At 45.1% G+C, this 21,917-nt stretch overlaps 2 protein-coding genes across 3 annotated transcripts in view; one reads left to right on the forward strand and one right to left on the reverse strand.

The window, feature by feature from the left end:
* The window catches only part of ARFRP1 (ARF related protein 1), a 31,945-nt gene extending 24,396 nt beyond the window's left edge, over nucleotides 1–7,549 (reverse strand). The window contains exons 1-3 of the mRNA XM_026688065.2: nucleotides 7,338–7,549; nucleotides 2,689–2,788; nucleotides 1,505–1,592 (exon numbers count right to left, since the gene is read on the reverse strand). Of these exons, the coding sequence (XP_026543850.1) occupies nucleotides 1,505–1,592; nucleotides 2,689–2,781 (181 nt within the window). The 5' untranslated portion in view covers nucleotides 2,782–2,788; nucleotides 7,338–7,549. The remainder of the gene's footprint in view (nucleotides 1–1,504; nucleotides 1,593–2,688; nucleotides 2,789–7,337) is intronic.
* A 79-nt stretch (nucleotides 7,550–7,628) lies between these two features.
* ZGPAT (zinc finger CCCH-type and G-patch domain containing) lies at nucleotides 7,629–20,262 on the forward strand. 2 transcript variants are annotated; one of them, XM_087962352.1, is made up of 7 exons: nucleotides 7,629–8,316; nucleotides 9,422–10,178; nucleotides 12,004–12,137; nucleotides 14,591–14,761; nucleotides 16,052–16,183; nucleotides 16,946–17,363; nucleotides 19,664–20,262. In XM_087962352.1, exons 2-7 carry the CDS (start codon nucleotides 9,571–9,573, stop codon nucleotides 19,800–19,802), a joined length of 1,602 nt encoding a protein of 533 aa, XP_087818478.1. In that variant the 5' UTR covers nucleotides 7,629–8,316; nucleotides 9,422–9,570; the 3' UTR covers nucleotides 19,803–20,262. The 2 variants fall into 2 exon arrangements, with proteins under 2 accessions (XP_087818478.1, XP_026543847.1); XM_026688062.2 differs by having other exon boundaries at nucleotides 7,629–8,073.
* Nucleotides 20,263–21,917: the final 1,655 nt, after the last annotated feature.

Raw genomic sequence — 21,917 nt, forward strand, 5'->3', positions numbered from 1 at the left:
CGACAAGCAAAGGCAATATGTCAAATGACCTACCACCCTTTTTCACACTTATGACCCTTGCAGCATCCTTGTGGTCACGTGGTCAAAATCGAGACGCTTGGCCATTGGTTCATATTTACGATGGCTGCAGCATCCCGGGGGTTGTGTGATCTCACTTTGCGACCTTTTGACAAGCAAAGTCGATGGGGGAAGCAAGTTAAACAACCCTGGCGCTAGCTTAACCGCCGCAGCAAGAAAGGTCGTAAAAATGGGGCAAAACTCACTCACTCAGCAACCGTCTTGCTTAACGGCAGGAATATTGGGCTCCATGGTGGTCGTAAATCGAGGACCACCTCTATAGAAGTGGCTTGCCTTGTCAGCGTTGTTGGGACGATCGAGGAACTGTCAGTTCAGACAAAGCATCCAACAGTAAACCATAGCCTAGTCAAGGAACCACGAAGAACACGCCCAACAATACAGACACGGGAAGCCACTTGTATATAAACAGAGAGCAAACCCCACTCCCCTCTAGCACTGATAATATTACCTAGTTGGGTCATGAAACGTCTGCAAGAAAATAACCAAGCTCAGAGAGTACCAAGGACCTCACAATCTTCCTCCTCCTCTTTTTCCTCCCTGCGCTCCTTTCCAGCACATATGATGTTACTTACCATGTTTTCCCCAAAACAAGACCCTGTCTTATATTCTTTTGCCACAAAAAAAGGGGGGGGACCAGGTCTTATTTTTGGAGGACATACACTGACTAACCTCACTTGCACATGTCGCCCCCGGCCTCCTTTTCGCTGTCAGAGGCCTTCAGGAATTTTTCTCTTCTGCGGCCGGCAAGGCTTTCCTGAAGGCCTCTGCAGATGATAACACGGCGCAGGATCGATCCAGAGCTTTGTTACCAGCTCCAGAGGCCTTCAGTAAAGCCTTGCCAGCCTTGCTGGATGCAGAAGAAATGGGACGGCAAGGCAGGTGCCAGGGTGTGTGAGGCCTGGCTACAACTGTCCAAAAGTAAGTAGTAGGGCAGCTCCACCTTCCCCCAATCCCCACACTAGCTTAATTTTTACCCATCCACTATGGAGTGGGTGGGATCTGAATTAGGGCTTATTTTGGGGATAGGGCCTATATTGGGCGCACATGTAAAAATCAAGCTAGGGCTTACTTTCAGGGTAGGTCGTATTTTCGGGGACAGAGTAGTTGGGTCATGAAACATCTGCAAGAAAACAACCAAGCTGAGAGAGCACCAAGGACCTCACAATCTTCCTCCTCCTCCTCCCTGCACTCCTTTCTAGCCCTGATGATGTTACCTAGTTGGGTCATGAAACGTCTGCAAGAAAACAACCAAGCTCAGAGAGCACCACGGTTGAGAGTGATTTCTCCTCTGAATGCACGCTGATGGGGCTAATTTTGTGTCCCCTCGTCATCTCTTGAGTGACATCAAAGCTTTGGGTAACATCAATCCAAGGCAAACGTCACCCACTCGTATTCTACCGCACTTGAGCTACCGAGATCGACTTACTGTTCAAACCGACAGTGGTGGTGATTTTGGATAAACTCATTCCTTTGTAGGTCTTGTTGAATCTCATTTTGGTTTGTTCAAGAAAGGTCTGGAGGAAAAAGAAAGAAAGAAAGGAAAGGTAAAAGAAAATTTGAGTTGTTTACATTCGTTATACATATTTACTAGCTCGATACCCATGCTTTGCTACAAAACTATGTGGTTGGGCTTAGTTTTGGGGGAGGAAAATAAGGGGGGGGGGAATTGTGCCTCTGCCTACCAGCGTCCATTGGCATTCATCTGGCTAGCATCCTGTCAGTATGTGAGAGAATTGAGGGCTGTTTGGAAACTGAAAGAATATTTGCTGTGTGAGCAAGGAGACAGCAAGGAGCCTGGGTGTGGCTTAGCTCAACTGTTCTGTACTAAAGCTGCTTGGTGCTGTGAAAGTAAAACTAAAACAAACTCCTCTCCTCTGCTTGTGTTTTGACTTTGGTTCTCCAAGGACATTATTTTTAATGATATATTCAGCATCTTTTTTTTTTTTTTTTGCTATAATGGACTTGCAACCAATAAGTGACTGTTCAAAGTTACAACAGCACAGAAAAAAGTGATGTGATTGGTCCTCACACTTACAACAGCCATAGCATATGTTTTCCACACTTAGGACCGTTGCAGCATTCCCATGGTCATGCAATTAAAATTTGAACGCTTGGCAACTGACGTGTATTTTTGACCCTAAACCTATAATCTTCTCCACTGTCCTGGCCACTTTCCGTAGGGACTTTCTATCTGCTATCCTCACCTCTCTCTGTATGGGCTATCAGAGGCACTGCTGCCACCAAAGTAAGCAGGAATGTGGTTTGTTAAAACGCTCTCAATTGCGCCTCTGTAAAAAGTGGTCAGGACACAAGAAATGCAGAGCCTGGTTTGCACACAGTTAATCTCATGAAGTCTTGGCAATTTCAACATTATTTTTTTTATTATTGTAGAATTTTCACTTGCGGAGGCCCTGAATGTGACAGCCTCCTCCCTCACCTGCAGGTGACACCCCCTAATGAAATTAGAGATGGGTGAAATTGATCTCATCCAGTGAGATAAATTGGAAGTTGGAAGTTTCTATCTTGTGACTAGGAATAAACCAACACAAGCACAGAGAGCGGGAGGAGTGGAGATTTCCCCATTTCTATGAACGAGCCTAGATAACACACCGTTTTTCCAGCATTGTCCAATCCCAGGATTAAGATGCAGTATTCATCTCGCCGGAACATATATTTGTAAAGCCCGGAAAGGAGTGTGTACATTGTGCTCCTGTTAAAACAAAGACAACAAAATTTAATTGGCCAAAAGATCCTTATTTTTCCCTTATACCGCTTCCTCCTCCAAACCTGGGCAGGAATTTCCCTTGCAAATGAAAAGGAACGGAGATTTGGTTGAGGTTCACCAAATGATATAACGGTTATTTTCCCCAAGACTTTCTAAAAGGATGAACCTGTGTGAGTACAGAATTATATATTTATTTATTTGCTTATTTGTATCCCACTTTCACTATTTATCTCAAGGCAGCAAACATATCCAACATACCTTCCTATTTCACTGACTTTGTGAGGTAGGGCTGAGAGAAAGAGTGACTGGCTCACAGTCACCCAGCCAGCTTTCATGCCTAAGGCAGAACTAGAACTCACTGTCTCCTAGTGATTGGCCCAAAGTCAGCCAGCCATCTTTTGTGCCTGAGGCAGAACTAGAAATCACCGTCTCCTAGTGATTTGTCCAAAATCACCCAGTTGGCTTTCATGTTTAAAGCAGGACTAGAACTCACCGTCTCCTGGTGATTGGCTCAAAGACACCCTACTGGCTTTCATGCTTGACAATCTACCACTTACTGGTACCTTAACCACTTGGTCTAGGCACGAAGTGATTATACAGGTACCGTCTTTCCCCGAAAATAAGACCCTGCCTTATATATATTTTTTGCCACCAAAAAAGGCATTAGGTCTTATTTTCGGGGGATACCATCCACTGACTAACCTCACTTGTGCACATCGCCCCCGGCCTCCTTTTCGCTGTCAGAGGCCTTCAGGAACTTCTTCTTCTGCAGCCGGCAAGGCTTCCTTGAAGGCCTCTGCAGTAGATAACAGAGCTCCAGATCGATCCACAGCTTTGTTACCAGTTCCAGAGGCCTTCAGGAAAGCCTTGCCAGCCTTGCTGGCTGCAGAAGAAATGGGCCGGCAAGGCAGGTGTCGGAGTGTGAGAGGCCTGGCTGCAACTGTCCAAAGGTAAGTAGTAGGGCAGCTCCACCCCTCATTCCCACCTTAGCTTAATTTTTACCTGTCCGCTCTGAAGTGGGTGGGATCTTAATTAGGGCTTATTTTGGGGGGTAGGGTTAATATTGGGCGCACGTGTAAAAATCAAGCTAGGAGTTACTTTCAGGGTAGGATCGTATTTTGGAGGAAACTAGAGCATACAAAACATTTGCTAGACCAATACTCGAATACAGCTCATCAGTCTGGAACCCACATTACGTATCTGATATTAACAGTGGAGAAAGTCCAGAAATATTTCATAAGAAGAGTTCTCCACTCCTCTATTCGTTGCAGAATACCTTATGCCACCAGACTTGAAATTCTAGACCTAGAAAACCTAGAACTATGCCGCCTTCGGTCCGATCTAAGTATAGTATATAAAATCATACATTGCAATGTCCTACCTGTCAATGAATACTTCAGCTTCAACCATAACAACACAAGAGCAAACAATAGATACAAACTCAAGGTTAACCGCACCAAACTTGATTGCAGGAAATACGACTTCAGCAACAGAGTGGTCAATGTCTGGAATACTCTACCTGACTCTGTGGTTTCTTCCCCAAACCCCAAAAACTTTAACCTTAGACTGTCTACTATTGACCTCACCCCTTTCCTAAGAGGCCTGTAGGGGGCATGCATAAGCGCACCGATGTGCCTACCGTCCCTGTCCTATTTTTTCTTTTATATTTTTCTTATATGTATCCATGTATTCATAACTATGAGTATGTTTTTACTTATACCTATTATCTTGTAAGCAATTGACAAACCAAATAAAATAAAAATAAATAAATTATAAGTTACAACTCCTAATTTACAAAGGTAATATAACTGGGTGCATCTCACTTAACAACTCCCTTCCTGTCCAACGGAAATTCTGGTCCTAAGTGCAGTCATAAATTGAGGACAACTTGTAATCCTGCCCTTAGAGATCTGCCTTTTTCACACTAGAAAAATTGGTACGGTAGTAGAACCAATTCCACATTGCTTTCAAAGAAACTACACGGACACTTCCACCAAGCGTGAAATGCAACTCGAGGGAGAGGTTAGGTATATACAACCGGAGTGCTGTGCACATCGAAGCAGGTACAACAGGTGGCAGCAGCTACCAGTTTTCAACTGGCCTTGAAAAACTAAGGGTTGGCCCAGATTAGCAGGAGGTAAACAATCGGAATAAGCAGAGGCTAGAATTTCCCTTGCAAAGTAGACTTAAAACTCAAAAATCTGTCCCTGCAGCAGAAATAACACAATTTTTGCATCGTTGCTCAGAAAACAACAAGGTTGGGACCAAAAGCCATCGGAAGTCGAGTTAAAAATTGCAAATACCAGGCAGTCCTAGCCTTACGACCTTAATTGAGCCACACATTTCGGTCACTAAGGGAGGCATTTGTGAAATGAGTTTTGCCCCGTTTTACGAGCTTTCTCTCCGTAGTTGTTAAGTGAATCACTGCCGTCATTAAGCTAGTCACATGGTTGTGAAGGGAATCTAGCTTCCCCCATTGACTTGCCTGGTCAATAGGTCGCAAAAGGGGATCACGCAACCCCTTGGACACGTCATAAATATGAAGCAGTTGCCGAAAAGTCTGAGTTTTGATCATGTGACCATGGGGATGCTGCAACAGTCATAAGGGTGAAAAATGGTCCGGAGTCACTTTTTTCAGCAACGCTGTAACTTCAAGCATAAATGAACTGATGTCTTTTTGGTGGCAAAAAAATAAATAAAAATAAGACAGGGTCTTATTTTTGGAGGAACATGGTAGCTTAAAGTTAGCAAGATTGAGAAACACTTTGTCTACAGTTATCAGAGTTGGAAGGGGCCACCTTTTATTTACTTTCTTTTAAGACAGTTTTATACCTGCTCACAAAGCACGCATGCATCAATTGCTTGTACTGTAATAAAGCAATTCTTGTATGTATAATGCATTATTCCTGTTTTTAGTTGCAGTTTCTCAGGAGGAAGGCAAATGATGGTGTCTTGTGCATGGGGGGAAGGCCTGAGTTTTTGAAATTTAGGATAGGTTTGGGTTTATAAAGAAGAAAAATGTTCCCTCACCCGGGGTCAGGGAGAGGGGAAGCTGGGCCAGGCTGAATTCAAAGCCCAAATCCTTCCAGTTTCCCTTAGAAAGGAGCACATCACGCCACAGGATTAGAGTACCAGGCAGGCACGCAATACCAAGACAAAGAGAGCTCCTGTGCATGTGAAGAGTATTTTATATTTATATCCGATCTATCGATTTAATTACTGGAACAGCTTGCCTCCAGAAGTTGTGAATGCTCCACTTAAAAACTCTAGTTTTTAAGAAGAGTTTGGACAACCATTTGTCTGAAATGATATAGGGTGTCCTGCTTGAGCAGGGGGCTGGACTAGAAGACCTCCAAGGTCCCTTCCAACTCTGTTATTCTGATATATTCAATCTTTAAGGAACAGCCTAAATAGAATCTCTCCTCTGACATTTACACTTCAATAAAGCAGCTATGAAATACTGGAAAAACAAGGGTCATATAGAGGGGGGGCGGAAAGACACTCCCCCACGAATATTTGGATGTGACACCACAAGGAGATCCCACTACAGATAGGTCTCGACTTTCAACAGTTTCATTTACTGACCGTTCCAAGTTGCGTCATTGAAAAAAGTGAAGTATGACCCTTTTTCCCACTTATGATCGCTGCAGCGTCCCCATGGTCATGTGATCAAAATTCAGACGTTTGGCAACTGGCTCGTATTTATGACGGTTCCCGTGATCCCCTTTTGCGACCTTCTGACCAGTCGATTCGCCAGATTCGCTTCAAAACCACGTTACTAACTTTTAACAACTGCAATGATTCACTTAACAACTGGGGCAGGAAAGGTTGTAAAATGGGGCAAAACGCGACAAATGCCTCACTTAGCAACAGAAATTTGGGGGGGGGCGCTCGGTTGTGGTCGTAAGTCGAGGACGACCTGTACAATGGGAACAAATATATATATATTATATATATATATATATATTATATATATATATATATATATTATATATATATATATATTATATATATATATATATATATATATATATATATATATATATATATATATATATATATATATATACATTATATATATTATATATATATATATATTATATATTTATATATATATATATATATATATATATATATATATATATATATATATATATATATATATATATATATATATATATATATATATATATATATATATATATATATGTATATATGTATATATATTATATATATATTATATATATATATATATTATCTCAGCAAGGAATTACCTGCAATTGGCTTTATTATTCATGCAAATGTATTGGCCGTTCAACGTCCTCTGGCAAGTGTCAAGAGGGCCTCTGAGCATGCACAGAGTGATTTCCTTTGCCCCATCAACCTCAATAAGCCGCTTCTGGATCCAGCCCACCCAGATGCCTTTCCCACCGGCGAGATGGGGATGGGAGTCCCGCCTTCCCCGCTGGGGTTTGGCCTTCGCTGTCCCCGTGAAACACCCTGCACTCCCCGAGGAGGGCGGCGCCGGACTTACCGGGCACTTTACAAGGGAGGCGAATTCGGTTAACGGCTCCTGCTCGCCTTCCTTATGGGCTTCTTCCGCAGCCTGCCCCGGTAGTGCGAGGCACCCTGGGAAATGGAGTCCCGTCCCCGCCGGCGACGGCGTCCCGCTGCCTGTAAAGGACCACGATCCCCATGAGCCTCTGCGCCTTCACGCCGCGCCCTCTTTTGCATCGCCAGGCACGAACCATAGACAAGGAAGGAAAGAAGAGGGAGGCGGTGCCATTTCCTGTCATATTCGCCGAATACGAACCATAGACAGAGAAGGAAAGAAAAGGGGGTAAGGAACCATTTCCGGTCGGATTCGCTGGGCACGAATCATAGACAGCGAAGGAAAGAAGAGGAAGGAGGAGCCATTTCTGATTGGATTCGCCGGGTATAAACCATAGAATAGAGAAGGAAAGAAGAGGGAGGCGGAGCTATTTCCGGTCGGCTTCTCTCTCTAGCCATGAAAGCCTATATAAGGAGACCGGAAGTGGAGGCGGATTTCGAGAGCCGTCATGGCGGTCGTTGGATACTGAAAGGGGGAAAGCCGTCCGTCGTTGGTCGTTCTGGTGAACCTCTTTCCCCTCGCTTGGGTGGCGCGCGAGAGCTTTCGCCGGTCTCCACTCGGACCCCGTCCAGAAGCCTAGGACTACAACGCTAATCGTACTCCATGCTAGTTGGACCCATATGGCTGTGGATGATGGGACATGAGTCCATTGTCTTGGGTGGGCTGAGACTTCCTTCTGGCTTTTTTTGGTCTAAATTAACTGCAAACGAAAGAAAGGCCTAGCTTGGAACGAGGCCTATTCCTTTCTGCTCGCAAATCCTTTTTTCCCCGTTTCTTTCCTCTTTTTTTTTTTTTCTGGGGCTTTTCCGGTTGAATTTCTGCTCGGTTTAGAAGCAAAAGCTGCCAGCCCTGAAGAATAAAAGGAAAAAAATAATATTCCTTCTCCCTGCCAAAAGACCAGGTGGAGTTGCCACCTTTTCTTTCTTGCCTTTGTTCCTGTGCCATTAATATCAACTGCAGAAATGAATTTCTTCAGAAATTAACAAATATCAACCGCAGAAAATTTTATTCCCTTCATATCTGAAATTATTTCATTGCCTGCTCATAAAAGGCACACTGGTAGCAGCAGAACAGGGGAGGGGGGACTATAACTTGGTTGCATTTTTTATTTGCAGTGTTAGGATTTTCTAACCTGACAAAAATGGTTTTCTAGCTTGGTTTTCCTTTGAAATGTTGCTCTGTTTTGTTTTTTCCTGAAAAGGCACTTGATGTGATTGGTTCCCCTCATTTCAGGAGTCATAACACATTTTATTGCAAAATTTCTGCTATTTTAGAAGATAGAGTAAATATCTTGGTGCATTTTAGATGCTAACTTTGTAATTTCCCAATACAGGTAGTCCTTGGTTTACAGTCATTTGCTTAGTGGCCATTTGGAGTTACGACAACACTGAAAAAAAATGACTTATGAACAGTTTTCACACTTAATGACAGTTGCACTGTCCTGGGGTCACATCACACCCACCCCCCCTTTATAACCTTCCCATCTGGCTTCTGACAAGCAAAATTATGGGGGAAGCCAGATTTACTTAACAACGACAGGATTCACTTCACAAATGTGGCAAGAGAGGTTTAAAAAAGGGGGCACAACTCACTGAGCAACTGCCTTGCTGAGCCGCGGTGGCATAGTGGTTAGAGTGCCGTACTGCAGGCTATTTCTGCTGACTGCTGGCTGCCTGCAATTGGGCAGTTCGAATCTCACCAGGCTGAAGGTTGACTCAGCCTTCCATCCCTCTGAGGTGGGTAAAATGAGGACCCAGATTGTGGGGGGCAATAGGCTGACTCTAACCGCTTAGAAAGGGCTGTAAAAGCACTGTGAAGCGGTATGTAAGTCTCAGTGCTATTGCTCTGCACAGAAATGTTGAGCTTAGTTGTGATCTTAACTTGAGGACGACCTGTAATATTGCTTTGTAACCTACTCAATGTCATAGATACCATTGTACAGAATTTGGAAAGGTTTCCCTCAAAAGTAGTATAAACCTACTGACAACTATCTGTGTTTCTTGCAGCGAGATGAGCTTGGATGTAAAAAAAAACCAACAACAGACCGCAACCATGAACTAAAGTGTGCAGTCCTTATTGTTGGATGAATATCGTTTTTCTCAGTTGCCTCTTAAGCTGAATATGCACTGAATTCTCACAGAAAAGGAGCGCCGCCATGGACGAGGAGAGCTTGGAAACAGCAATTCAGACTTACAGTGCCCAGTTGCAGCAGGTGGACTTGGCTTTGGGAGCTGGGCTGGACCCAACGCAACAGGCCGATCTAATCCAGCTGCAGGCCGATTTAAGGCAGCTGATAGAACTGACCGAAGCCAGCCTCCTTTCCGTGAAAAAAAGCAAGCTTTGTTCAGTTTTGGACACCGAGGCGCTTTCATCTGCCCACCCTCAACAGAGCAGTGGAGAAGCTGGTCATCTGAACGCCAGTGACGAATATGCTGCTTTTAAGGAAGCAATTGAACAAATAGGGGAAGAGGATGGTCCATTAAGGACTCAGGAGGACAGAGATGGGATGGGTGATGAAGAGGAGGAGGAGGAGGAAGAGGAGGAGGAGGAAGAAGAAGAAATAGCCAGCGGGATGAAAGTGAAAGCTCCTTACTACAGTTCCTGGGGAACCCTGGAGTATCACAATGCTATGATTGTAGGTAGTGAGTGTTTGGAAGATGGAGGGCCCGGAGTTAGGGTGCTCTACCTCTACCCAACTCACAAGTCTTTGAAGCCGTGTCCCTTTTTCCTGGATGACAAATGTCGCTTTAAGGAGAATTGTCGGTAAGTAGATCAGCTGGTAGGAGATGGGATTCCTGATACGTCCCAAAAAGCACTTATTTCGTTATGCAGGGCACATCTTTGTGGGCAGAACCGTACTATTTTATTTTATTTATTTATTTATTTTTATTCATTTATTTTGTCGAGAGCTTACAATATAACAGAAACAAGAACAAACGTACAATCTTATGTGATAAGACTGCTCTTTTCCTGCTTGGGGAAATCTTTGTATAGGTAGTCCTCGACTTATGACCCATAAATTCATTTTGCCAAGCAAAAGGAATAGGCTAGTATAGAATTCTTTATTGGCCAAGTGTGATTGGGCACACAAGGAATTTGTCTTGGTGCAAATGCTCTCAGTGTACATAAAAGAAAAGATACTGTATATACTCGAGTATAAGCCTAGTTTTTCAGCCCAATTTTTGTGCTGAAAAAATCCCCTCGGCTTATACTCGAGTCAGATTCCCTCTGAAAAAAATATGGTGTGGAGTCGCGGCCTCCGGCGGCAGCGACTCCCAACAGCCCAGCCGGGAAGGGAAAGGCAAAAAGCGCTTTGCCTTTCCCTTCCCGAGGCGGCGGGACTGGGGCCGCGCGGCGGTAGTGACTCCTGACTCAGGGGGCCTCCGAGGGAGGGAAGAGAGTGACTCCTGCCTCCCGCTGTCATCATCATCTTCTTCTTTTGGGTTAGTGAATCAATTAAACCTTTCATGATAGTGAGATCGTTTCCCAAATTAATTATTTTTATTTTTGAAATTTACCAGTAGCTGCTGCATTTCCCACCTCGGCTTATACTCGAGTCAATAAGTTTTCCCAGTTTTTTGTGTAAAATTAGGTGCCTCGGCTTATATTCGGGTCGACTTATACTCGAGTATATACGGTACATTCGTCAAGAGTCAAGAATCATCAAGTACAACACTTAATGATAGTCATAGGGTACAATAAGCAATCAAATCATACTAGGAAACAGTCAATATAAATCATAAGGATGCAATCGACAAAGTTACAGTCGTACAGTCACAAATGGGAGGGGATGGGTGATAAGGAGTGATGAGAAGATTAACAGTAATAGTAGTGCAGACTTTGTACAAAGTTGGACACTTTTGAGGGAATTATTTGTTTAGCAGAGTGATGGTGTTAGCGTCGTTTTGAGGGAAGGAGTTGAAACAGTTTAAGTCCGGGATGTGAGGGGTCTGGAGATATTTTCACAGCCCTCTTTTTGAATTGTGCAGTATACAGGTCCTCCATGGAAGGCAGGTTGGTAGTAATGGTTTTTTCTGCAGTCCTAATTACTCCCTGGAATCTGTGTTGTCCTGTTGGGTTGCAGAACCAAACCAGACAGTCATAGAGGTGCAGATGACAGTTGCAGTTTGAGCTTTCCGAGTTGGCACAGAAAGGGTTACTAAGTGAGTTTGCTCCATCTTGTGTCCTTTCTTGTCACATATTAATTGAATCACTGCAGTTAAGTTAGTTACCCAGTTGTTAAGTGAGTCTGGCTTCCCCATTGATCTTGCAAAAGCTGCTCATAGGACTTGGGACACTATGACCGTCATTATTACGAGTCAATTGCCAAGCATCCAAATTTTGCTTATGTGTGGGACGCTGCCCACGGCCGTAAATGCAGCCCAATTGTCGACCAACTGGGGGAGGCAGGGAGTGGAATCTATCAGTTCTTCAAATCTGGATCATGTGTGCTGTCAGGGAGGTCCGTCGTAACCTGCAATGGTCGCTAAGGGTCTGGTCATAAGTTGAGGACTTCCTGTATAAAGCTACGGGTGTTTTGAAACCAAGGCACTGACGATGGACTCTCCCTTCGTGGTCTTCATGGCAGGTTTTCCCATGGGCAGGTGGTATCCATTGAGGAGCTGCGTCCCTTCGAAGAGCCTGACCTCGGTTGTTTAGCTGTGGGGTCAGCCTGCCTGGCGAGACACCAGGATGGGATCTGGTACGCTGCTAAAATCACAGGTGAGGTGGCTTTTGGCATGCCCCATGGGTTTCATTGTGTGAAGAGTCTAGGACACTGTGATGACCTGGCACAAAGGCAACACAGTCAGGTAATCAATAAGAGTCCCTTCATTAGCTCCAACTTTGCCTCCAATGTCCTGGTTACCTTCTGGCTGGAGAAAAACTCTCCCAGGTACAGCCTTTAACTACAGAGAATCAAGTCTAAAACGTGGTCAACAAAAACTGGAACTATAAGTCCAATCAAGGCAAAATGAGGTAATTAGTTCGGCAGGGCAGGAGCAAGAATTCCAGGCGTGAAAGGCACGGCAATAACTCAACACGGTTGGGAAGACACCGGGAACACAGATAAGCAAAGTCCACACAAGATAAACTCACGTTTGCTCCCACGTCGCACTCAGCATGCATCTCTTTTAAACTCTCTCATTCCCAGGTGTAGGGAATCAGGTCCCTTTCCTCCCCCGTAAGCCATGCAACCCACGTTGCTCCCTTCTCCGTTCCTCCCTGCGTGCCCTAAGATGAAGAGAGGGTGGGCCTGGATCTTCCTCTGAACTTCCTCTCCCTTGTTCTACCTCTCCCCTGCTCTGCCCAGCCAGACTTTGCCCTTCCCCAGTTTCCTCCACAGCCAATGGAGCTACACTCCCACTCCCTGTCAGCTGTTCCTCTTCCTCCTCGGATTCAGACTCCGACAGGGGCATGACAAATGCTGGCAGCCACACCTGGGACAGGTAGAACTCTGGCCTAGAATTGAGGACCCCTTCATTGCATCCAGATTTGGTGGATTGTTTGCTCTTTAAAGATCACATTTTTCCCCCTCGCTATTCCAAATTTGCTCATTCGTTTATTTAAAGTTTCCTTAGAAGCTTTCAGAGACCTGAGGCAGCCAAATGTTGGAAATGTAATCAGACTCCAGGTACTTATTTATTATATGTGGTGGATATGTGTGAAGGCAAGAACATACTGGACGAAAGTACATACATGGTTGGAGATGATGAAGCAACACACAGATTTTTAAACCAGAAGTATTTTTGTTAGGTATAATACCAGAAAATTATGACAAAGGGGCTATATACTTAATGTTACATATATTGACAGCAGTGATAATTGTATTTGCACAGTATTGGAAAAATGAGAACACCCTACCAGGTGAAAATACAATCCAGAAATATTGGAATGTGCAGAGATGGGTAGGTTGACATTGAAAATAAAATAAAGGAGACACAGACTACTATTTTATGTGGAATAGGTTTTATCAATGGTTAGAGATAAGAGGTAGAAATTAGATGAAAGAGTATTGTTATATGAATCTTGTTTATAATTATATGTATATCAATATACGTATTTAATAGGAACATAAATAAGTGAATATGATTATAGATATGGTTAGAATTATTTTGTTATTATTACTATCAGTATATGTGTTATCTTTTTTTTCCCGTTCCTTTTTGTAAAATGGTATACCCGGACAATACACAGTATTCCAAATACTTATATATATATATATATATTTTTAAAAACTGACTTAAAAAAAAAAGAGACCTGAGGCAGCCCATTTTTTTTTTTTGCCATCCTTTGAATTCAATGTTGCTTAATCTCAGCAACTTTTAAGACTTTTCAAATCCCAGAATTCCCCAGCCAGCCAATCACCTGGAGAGTTTGAGTTCTATTCCTGCCTTAGGCCCGAAAGGCAGCTGGCTGACTTTGGGCCAATCACTCTCAGCTCACTACACCTTCTATTCTCCCTCTTTTGCTCTCCCTCCCTCCCTCCCTCCCTCCTTCCCTCCTCTCTCTATTCTATTCTGTTTTATTCTATTCTTTTGTATTCTATTTCTGTTCTATTCTCTCTTTTTCTCTCCCTCCCTCCTCTCTCTATTCTATTCTATTCTATTCTATTCTATTCTATTCTATTCTATTCTATTCTATTCTATTCTATTCTATTCTTTTGTATTCTATTCTATTCTATTCTTTTGTATTCTATTTCTGTTCTATTCTCTCTTTTTCTCTCCCTCCCTCCCTCCCTCCTCTCTCTATTCTATTCTATTCTATTCTATTCTATTCTATTCCATTCCATTCCATTCCATTCTATTCTATTCTATTCTATTCTATTCTATTCTATTCTATTCTTTTGTATTCTATTCTATTCTTTTGTATTCTATTTCTGTTCTATTCTCTCTTTTTCTCTCCCTCCCTCCTCTCTCTATTCTATTCTATTCTATTCTATTCTATTCTATTCTATTCTATTCTATTCTATTCTTTTGTATTCTATTCTTTTGTATTCTATTTCTGTTCTATTCTCTCTTTTTCTCTCCCTCCCTCCTCTCTCTCTATTCTATTCTGTTCTGTTCTGTTCTGTTGTACTTTGAGGACTGCCTGCATATGCACTGCCCTGAGTTAGTGATAGAAATAAATAAGGCGGGATGTAAATAACGTGCATCCTCTTCCTTCTCCTTTCTCAGACCTTGACAGCGGTTACTACACAGTGAAGTTTGACTCCCTGCTCCTGAAGGAAGCGGTGGTGGAAGGGGATGGCATCATCCCTCCGCTCCGTAGCGAGGAGACCTCTTCCTCCTCCTCCTCCTCCTCAGAGTCTGAAGGCGATGAATTGGATAGTTCTGCATACGCTAAAGGTACAAGCTAATGGGGCTGCCTCCCTGCTTTTCTGACTCCTGCTGCCCTGTAGTTCCTGCATTTAATTTACACCTCATCTGCTGTTTGTACCCTCCAAAATCCCCTTTTGGCCACCGTGCAGGTAGTACTTGACTTACGGGGACACAATGAAGCCCCAAATCCCCATGGCAAAGCATGACTGTCGCTCAGTGAGTTTTGCCCCCAGTTGTTAAGGAAATCAGAATCAGAAATAGAGCTTGGAAGGGACTTTGTAAATGTATTAACAGCGGCTAGGATTGTATTTGCTAAAAATTGGAAGAATGAGAAAATACCATCGCAGGAAGAAATTATTAAGAAAATGTTCGAATGTGCTGAGATGAGTAGATTGACATTTGAAATTAGAGAGCAAGAGGATAAACAATTTTATGAAATTTGGGATCTTTTCTATCAATGGTTGGATGACAGAATACAATAATAGAATATTTAAAATGTTAGACAGCAAGGAATATCTTTGTTTTTTCTTTCTCTTTTGTTATTCGACATCATATCTATAAAGTGTTTTTAGGATAGATCTGGTATGATTATATGATTTGTTATAGAATAAACTGTTTAAAATATTGTTATCTCGTAAAGTATGAATGATTAAAAGTATAGTCAAATGATTTTCTAATAGCGATATTAGGATATATAAGTTTGGATTGACAATATGAGCTATTATGTAATATAACTGTAATTGAGACTACGAAATGAATGCACAAAACTGATGAACCAACCGACACACTGTATGTACATAAGAGAGTTGATGTTTTAATGTTTTGTTTGTTTGTAGAAAATCAATAAAATTGTTTTCAAAAAAAAGAAAAGAAATAGAGCTTGGAAGGGACTTTGGAGGTCTTCTAGTCCAGCTCCCCTGCTCAAGCAGGAGTTGTTAAGTTAGCAGATAACAGATAATCAGAGATGGAAGGGACCTTGTAGGTCATCTAGTCCAACCCCCCTTTGCAACACGCTTAAGTAAATCTGGCTCCCCCAGTGAGAAAAGGGGATCACGTGAGCCTGAGACACCCCAACCATCATAAGTATGAGCCAGTTGCCAGTTGTGACCTTGGGGGAATGCAGCAAAGATCAGAAATGGACATAAAGTCACTTTTTCTCCAGGGCTGTGGTCACTTTGAAGGATCGCCAACAAATGCTTGTAAATCGAGGACAATTTGTTCCTGGAAATCCACTGTTCCTTTTTCCATTTTAAGATGGGAAAGGAGAAGCTTTCTGCCTCTAATCTCTCTCTCTCTCTCTCTCCCTCCTGTCTCCAGTCATTGACGGCAGCATTCCGGAGAACGGGGAAGGGACGTCCGCCTGCCTTTCGTCCTTCGGCAGCTGGGAAGCCCATACGCGCGGCATAGGCTCCAAACTTATGGCCCAGATGGGTTACGAGCTGGGTAAAGGTAAGTGGGCATCAGGTGGGTGGGAGGAGATGAGGTGTACACCCCCAAGGAGGCTGTGATGACCCGGGGCATGGCACAAAGGCAACACAGTCAGATAATCAGTATTATTAGCTCCAACTTTGCCCCCAATGTCCAGGTTACCTTCTGGCTGGAGAAAACCTCTCCCAGGAACAGCCTTTGACTGCAGAGAATTAAGTCCAAAACATGGTCAACACAAACTATAAATCCAATTAAGGCAAACTGAGGTAATTAGTTCGGCAGGGCAGGAACAAGAATTCCAGATGTGACGGAACGGCAGTAACTCAACCTGGTTGGGAAGATGCCAGGAACACAGATAAGCAAGGTCAACACAGGATAAAGTCACATTTGCTCCCAGCAGCTGCTGCAGTCAGCATTCAGTTCTCTTAAACTCATTCCCAGCTGTGGCTAATGAAGGGAATCAGGGCCGTTTCCTCCCTCGTAAGCCATGCAACCCACGTTGCTCCCTTCTCCGTTCCTCCCTGCGTGCCCTAGGATGAAGAGGGGGTGGGCCTGGGTCTACCTCTGAACTCCCTCTCCCTTGTTCTACCTCTCCCCTGCTCTGCCCAGCTGAACTTTGCCCTTCCCCAGCCTCCTTCACAGCCAACGGAGCCACACTCCCACTCCCTATCAACTGTTCGTCGTCCTCCTCGAGTTCAGACTCTGGCAGGGGCGTGACAGAGGCCCTCCCCTCCGACGGATGCTCCAGCTGTGATTCTTCTTGTCTTCCTCTTTCTCTTGCAGGCCTGGGCAAAAACGCAGAGGGTCGGATCGAGCCAGTATTAGCTGTTGTGCTCCCCAAGGGCAAATCGCTGGATCAGTGCGCGGAAATCTTGCAGAAGAAGAGAGAGGGGAAGCTGGATCTGTCCAAGCCCCAGAAACGGAGGGCAAAAGGCAAGAACGCGGCCCGGATCCGGCAGCAAAACCCCAAACCCCGAAACGTGTTTGACTTTTTGAACGAGAAGCTGCAGGGCCAGGATTCTGGGGGGCCGCAGGGAGGGGCTCCCCCGCCGCTGGAAAGGAGCAGCAAGGAGATCTACCACGCCAGCAAGACCACCAAGAAGGCCCTGAGCGTCCGGCTCTTCCAGGCCATGGAAAAAATCGAGCAGACTCAGAGGGACATCCGAGGGATTCGCGAGGCCCTGGCACGCAACGTTGGGCGGTGAGGAAAGTGTCCGGTGGGCAGGAGAGGGGTCGTTTGGGTGACCTCCACTGATCCCGTCGGGTGGGGGGGGGGAATTGACACGCGGGTCTTCCCACGTAGGCTGGGCAAGCGTGCAGGGTGTCAGGATTCCAGCAATCGCCCTAATTAAATCATGATTCTCGAGCCAAACTTCAAAAAACTTCAAAGGATTCATTAGAGGCAACGTCCTGCCCCTGCCCTATATGAAGCCAACTCTGGCCTATGTCATTTACAGTCCCCTGGGACCCTGTTTCCCCCCTCCCCCCCGGGTGTGTCATAAATCAGATTCTCCAATTGAGCACATTCACAGGCTGGGTGTCATCATTCACGTTCTCCAATTAAATATATTTGCAGGCAGAAACTCTGGTAGGTTAGTTACAATCTTTTAAAGATGAAGAGTTGGAATGTACTTTCGCTTCCAAACTGCTGCACTGCTCTTCCAGATTTCCTTCCTCCTCTCCCTCTTTCTTATGGCAACTACTAAAACAGGCATAGGAATGTTTTAAGGGATCCGCTCTCGGCAGGACAGTTTGGCGGTAGTTGCCACGGATGTCTCTTGCCTTGAAGAAAAAGGCCTTTATAGCCAGGACAGTCCAAGGTCCAGAGGTGGTGGATTCCCCCAACCTGCAGACTCTTGATTGTGGCTCGCTGGGAGGAAGGTTTTATGTGGGTTAGCCAGTTGTGGAGTTCCAGCTGTGCTGGGTTCGTGATTTGGTATATCGTGCAAACCGGAGAGTAAGTTGAATGTGGTCAGGAGGTTGTGTGAAAGGGAGGGAGGGAGGGAAGGAGAAGGTTGATGAAAGAAGAGAAGAAAGTTTTGGGAAGGGAAGGAAAAAAGAATAGAGGAAGGAAGGAGGATTGGGCAGGAGGTAGGAAAGGAAAGAGGTAGGGAAAGGAAAGAGGAAAAGAAAGGGAAGGAAAAAGAAAGGAAAGGGAAAGAAGAAAAGGGAAGGGAAGGAAGGAAAGATGGAAAGGAAAGGGGCAAAAGAACATGGAGTTTTCCAGTGGTGTGGGGTCCATAACTAGCATTTGCTCCTTTGTGAGTATCAATTCAGGGCCACCCATTCAGGCTTCAAGATTATTTGATTCCAGTTGCAGATCTGACCACACACTGAAGGCAGAAAGAGTAAGAAAGAAGGCAGTTCCGTGTGTGTGTGTGTGTGTGTGTGTGTGTGTGTGTGAGAGAGAGAGAGAGAGAGAGAGAGAGAGAGACTTATGACAGCTGAAAGATGCAAAGCAAAAGGCTGACGTTGTGTGTGTTGTTGGCCGTTCTTGACTTTCCCCTAGTTGAGGTTGGTCCTCAGAGAAGATTCGTACCCCTCTGAATTTCTTCTTCACTCTCCCAACACATTGGTCGTTAAAAGCGAATACAGCGCCATTTTGCCCAAACCTGTAAATAAGTTGGGCAAACCCGTTGTAAAACGTGGATCAGATGACCCCTAGAATGCTGCAAACCACCATAAATGCAGCTGTATTGCTGAGCACCTGAAGTTGCTTCATGCGACCCTCCGTCAGGACTTTGAATCCAGATCGTAAGTCCTCTTTGTTAGATCAGTGCTACCTTTGAACGTTTGCAAAGTGGCCCGGTTGTAATTCGAGGACTACCTTAGTTTACTTTATTGTCATTACACCATGAAATCAAGCACCATCTTCAGTGCACATCATGACCATGAAGATAAGCACAAACACACACATCCTTCATACTCCACACATTGAATTGAAAAACCCCTGATAATTGCATTAATATTGCACTATACAGCAGAATTCAATAGAGTTACTGCCCTGGCTGTTTTTTCAGCCTATTTGTCCTTGTTTTCATTATCCTGCACCGTCTGCCAGATGGTAATAGTTCAAAAAAAAAAGGGGGGGGTGCCCAGGATGAGATGGATCTTTGAGAATGTTTTGAACTCTTTTAAGGCAGCGGGAGCTATAAAGCTCTTCCAAAGAGGGGAGAGGGCAACCAAAGGTCCTCTGGACAATGAGGTTCACCCTCTGGGATGCTTTCCTATCTGTCCCTGTGCAATTGGCAAACCATACAGAGGTGCAATAAGTTAAGATACTCTCTATGGTGCAGCGGTAAAAGGTCACCAGCAGTTTTCCATTCAGTTGTTGTTTTCCGAGAAGTCTCAGGTAGTATAATCTCTGCTGGGCCCTTTTGACCAGGGCTGCAGTGTGAGCACCCCCAGGTCAGGTCCTCTTTTAGGGTAACACCCAGAAACTTAAAAACTGTTCCACTCCTGATCTCTCTCTTTCTCTCTCCCTCTCTCCACGATTTCTAGGCACACCATCGCCACCTCCAAGCTGGAAGAGAAGTTGTCCGGGGCCCACAAGAAACTGGTCGAGCTGCGGGCTTTGGAGGCGAGTCTTCAGCAGGAGCAGAAGAAAGCCGACACGCACAAAAAGATGACCGAGTTCTAGGTTTTTTTCTCTCATGTCGGAAAAAAAAAGGATATTTCAGTTCAGGATGGCTGATGGGTGGAAAGCGGTTCCTTTCTTCGGGGTTTCATTCTCTCCCGTTGGACAAGTGGGCTGGATTTGAACAGCTCCCTCCCCTCCCGCCCCAGAAGGAGGACAGTCTAGCTTTTCCTCTTCAGAGAAAACCTCCCCCCCAAAAATCCACAGCAGGTTCGGAACTGATCTGATTGGGGAAGGTTTTCTGCTATAACAGGAGTGAGCGACTATGGCAACTCTAGAACCTGTGGACTTTGACTCCCAGGATTCCTGAACCAGCCCATCCCTGCACTGTGTTGTACCCATCTCTTTGGTTCTTGACCTCTCTAGGACTTCTCTGTGGCTGCTTGGTAGGCCTCTTTTTCTCCTCTCTCAGCTTGGAGAACAGAAAAAAAAATAAAACAAGGAAAAAAAAAACTCTGCGTTGTTTTTTGAAATGAATCTACCTTAATGCCTGGGGGGGGGTTGGACTCGATCAAGGGTCAGCAACCTGTGGCTCTGGAGTCGCATGTGGCTCTTTCATCCCTTTGCTGCGGCTCCCTGTTGCCGCTCAGCCCCACCATGGACAGGGCTTTGGGTTAGGACAGGTAGAGGAAAAAGGAGGCCGCGCTAGGAGGAGACTCTATGGTGGACGTGGAAAAGAGGGGCTAGGTGGAGACTATGGTGGGGAACTGGACTTCGGTTGGTAGAGGAAAAGGAGGCTGCGCTAGGAGGAGACTATGGTGGGGAACGGACTTCCGGTCGGCAGAGGAAAAGGAGGCTGCGCTAGGAGGAGACTATGGTGCGGGAACGGGACTTCCGGTCGGCAGAGGAAAAAGGAGGCTGCGCTAGGAGGAGACTATGGTGGGGAACGGGACTTCCGGTCGGGACTTCCGGTCGGCAGAGGGAAAAGGACGCCACGCTAGGAAGAGACTCTGGTGGGGAACCGGACCTCCGGTCAGCAGAGGAGAAAGGACGCTGCGCTAGGAGGAGACTATGGTGGGGAATTGGACTTCCGGTCGGTAGAGGAAAAAGGATGCCACGCTAGGAGGAGACTATGGTGGGGGAAACGGACTTACGGTCGGTAGAGGAAAAAGGACACCGTGCTAGGAGAAGACTCTATGGTGGGGGAACCAGACTTTCAGTCAGTTCCAAAATTAAAAGGCGGGGGGGGGGAGGGCTTCTGGTTAGGCCCTTTGTGGCTCTTTAAGTGTTTAAGATTGCTAATCCCTGGACTAGATGACCTAAAACCGTGATGGCAAACCTATGGCACACGAGCCGGAAGTGGCTCGCAGAGCTCTTTCTGCCAGCACGCAAGTCGTCGCCTCAGATCAGTGCACTGCGCATGCGTGCGTTCTTCCTGCCAACAAGCTGATTGTCAAGTATCTGCCATTCGGGGGCAGGGTGTGTGCATGTGCAGAGGCGCGCAGCGCACATGGGATTGTGCACACATGCGCAGAGGGCGGGAAGGTTCGCGCGCGCAGTGCATTATGGGTGCAACCACGCATGCGTGTGCGAAAGGTTAGCCATCACTGACCTAAAAGGTCCCTTTCAACTGTGTTCTGTTACGTGACCAGCAGGAGGCGCAACAATATTCTTGCAGAAAGCGGTCCTTGGATTGCGTTGCATTTCAAGCTGGCAGACCACACCTACCCCTTTACCCAGGGGCCATGCCTCTTTTCAGTTGTTTGTTTACTGTTTACAAACAATTCAAGGTGGCAACATTCAATGCACCTTTCTCTTCCCCCCTTCCCATTTTCCCCACAATAGCATCCCTTGTTTTTTCATATATATATATGTTCTGTCCCACCTGTATCCACAGATGAAAACTTCAAGTTACAGATTTCATATACTTCACGTAAACAAAACCAGAGACAGAAGATTCAATTGCTCTGTTATCACAGTCCTTTGCGATCCTCCTAGAATCTGTCTGGCAATTCTGTATAGTTCGTAAATCACAACGCTGTAGTCAGACGCAAATCTTTCCAAGGCAAAATCCACTTTGTTTCCAGCAAAGATTACGAACTCGTACGCTCCCTTATATCCTCTGAGAGAGGGCGTGTCAGTCTCATTAATTAATCCTTTGCTGGACGTCTCTTTTCT

This window comes from Notechis scutatus, chromosome 3 (genome assembly GCF_049901735.1).
Source record: "Notechis scutatus isolate UNSWTSFEM ecotype Mainland chromosome 3, rNotScu1.2, whole genome shotgun sequence".
Taxonomy (NCBI): domain Eukaryota; kingdom Metazoa; phylum Chordata; class Lepidosauria; order Squamata; family Elapidae; genus Notechis; species Notechis scutatus.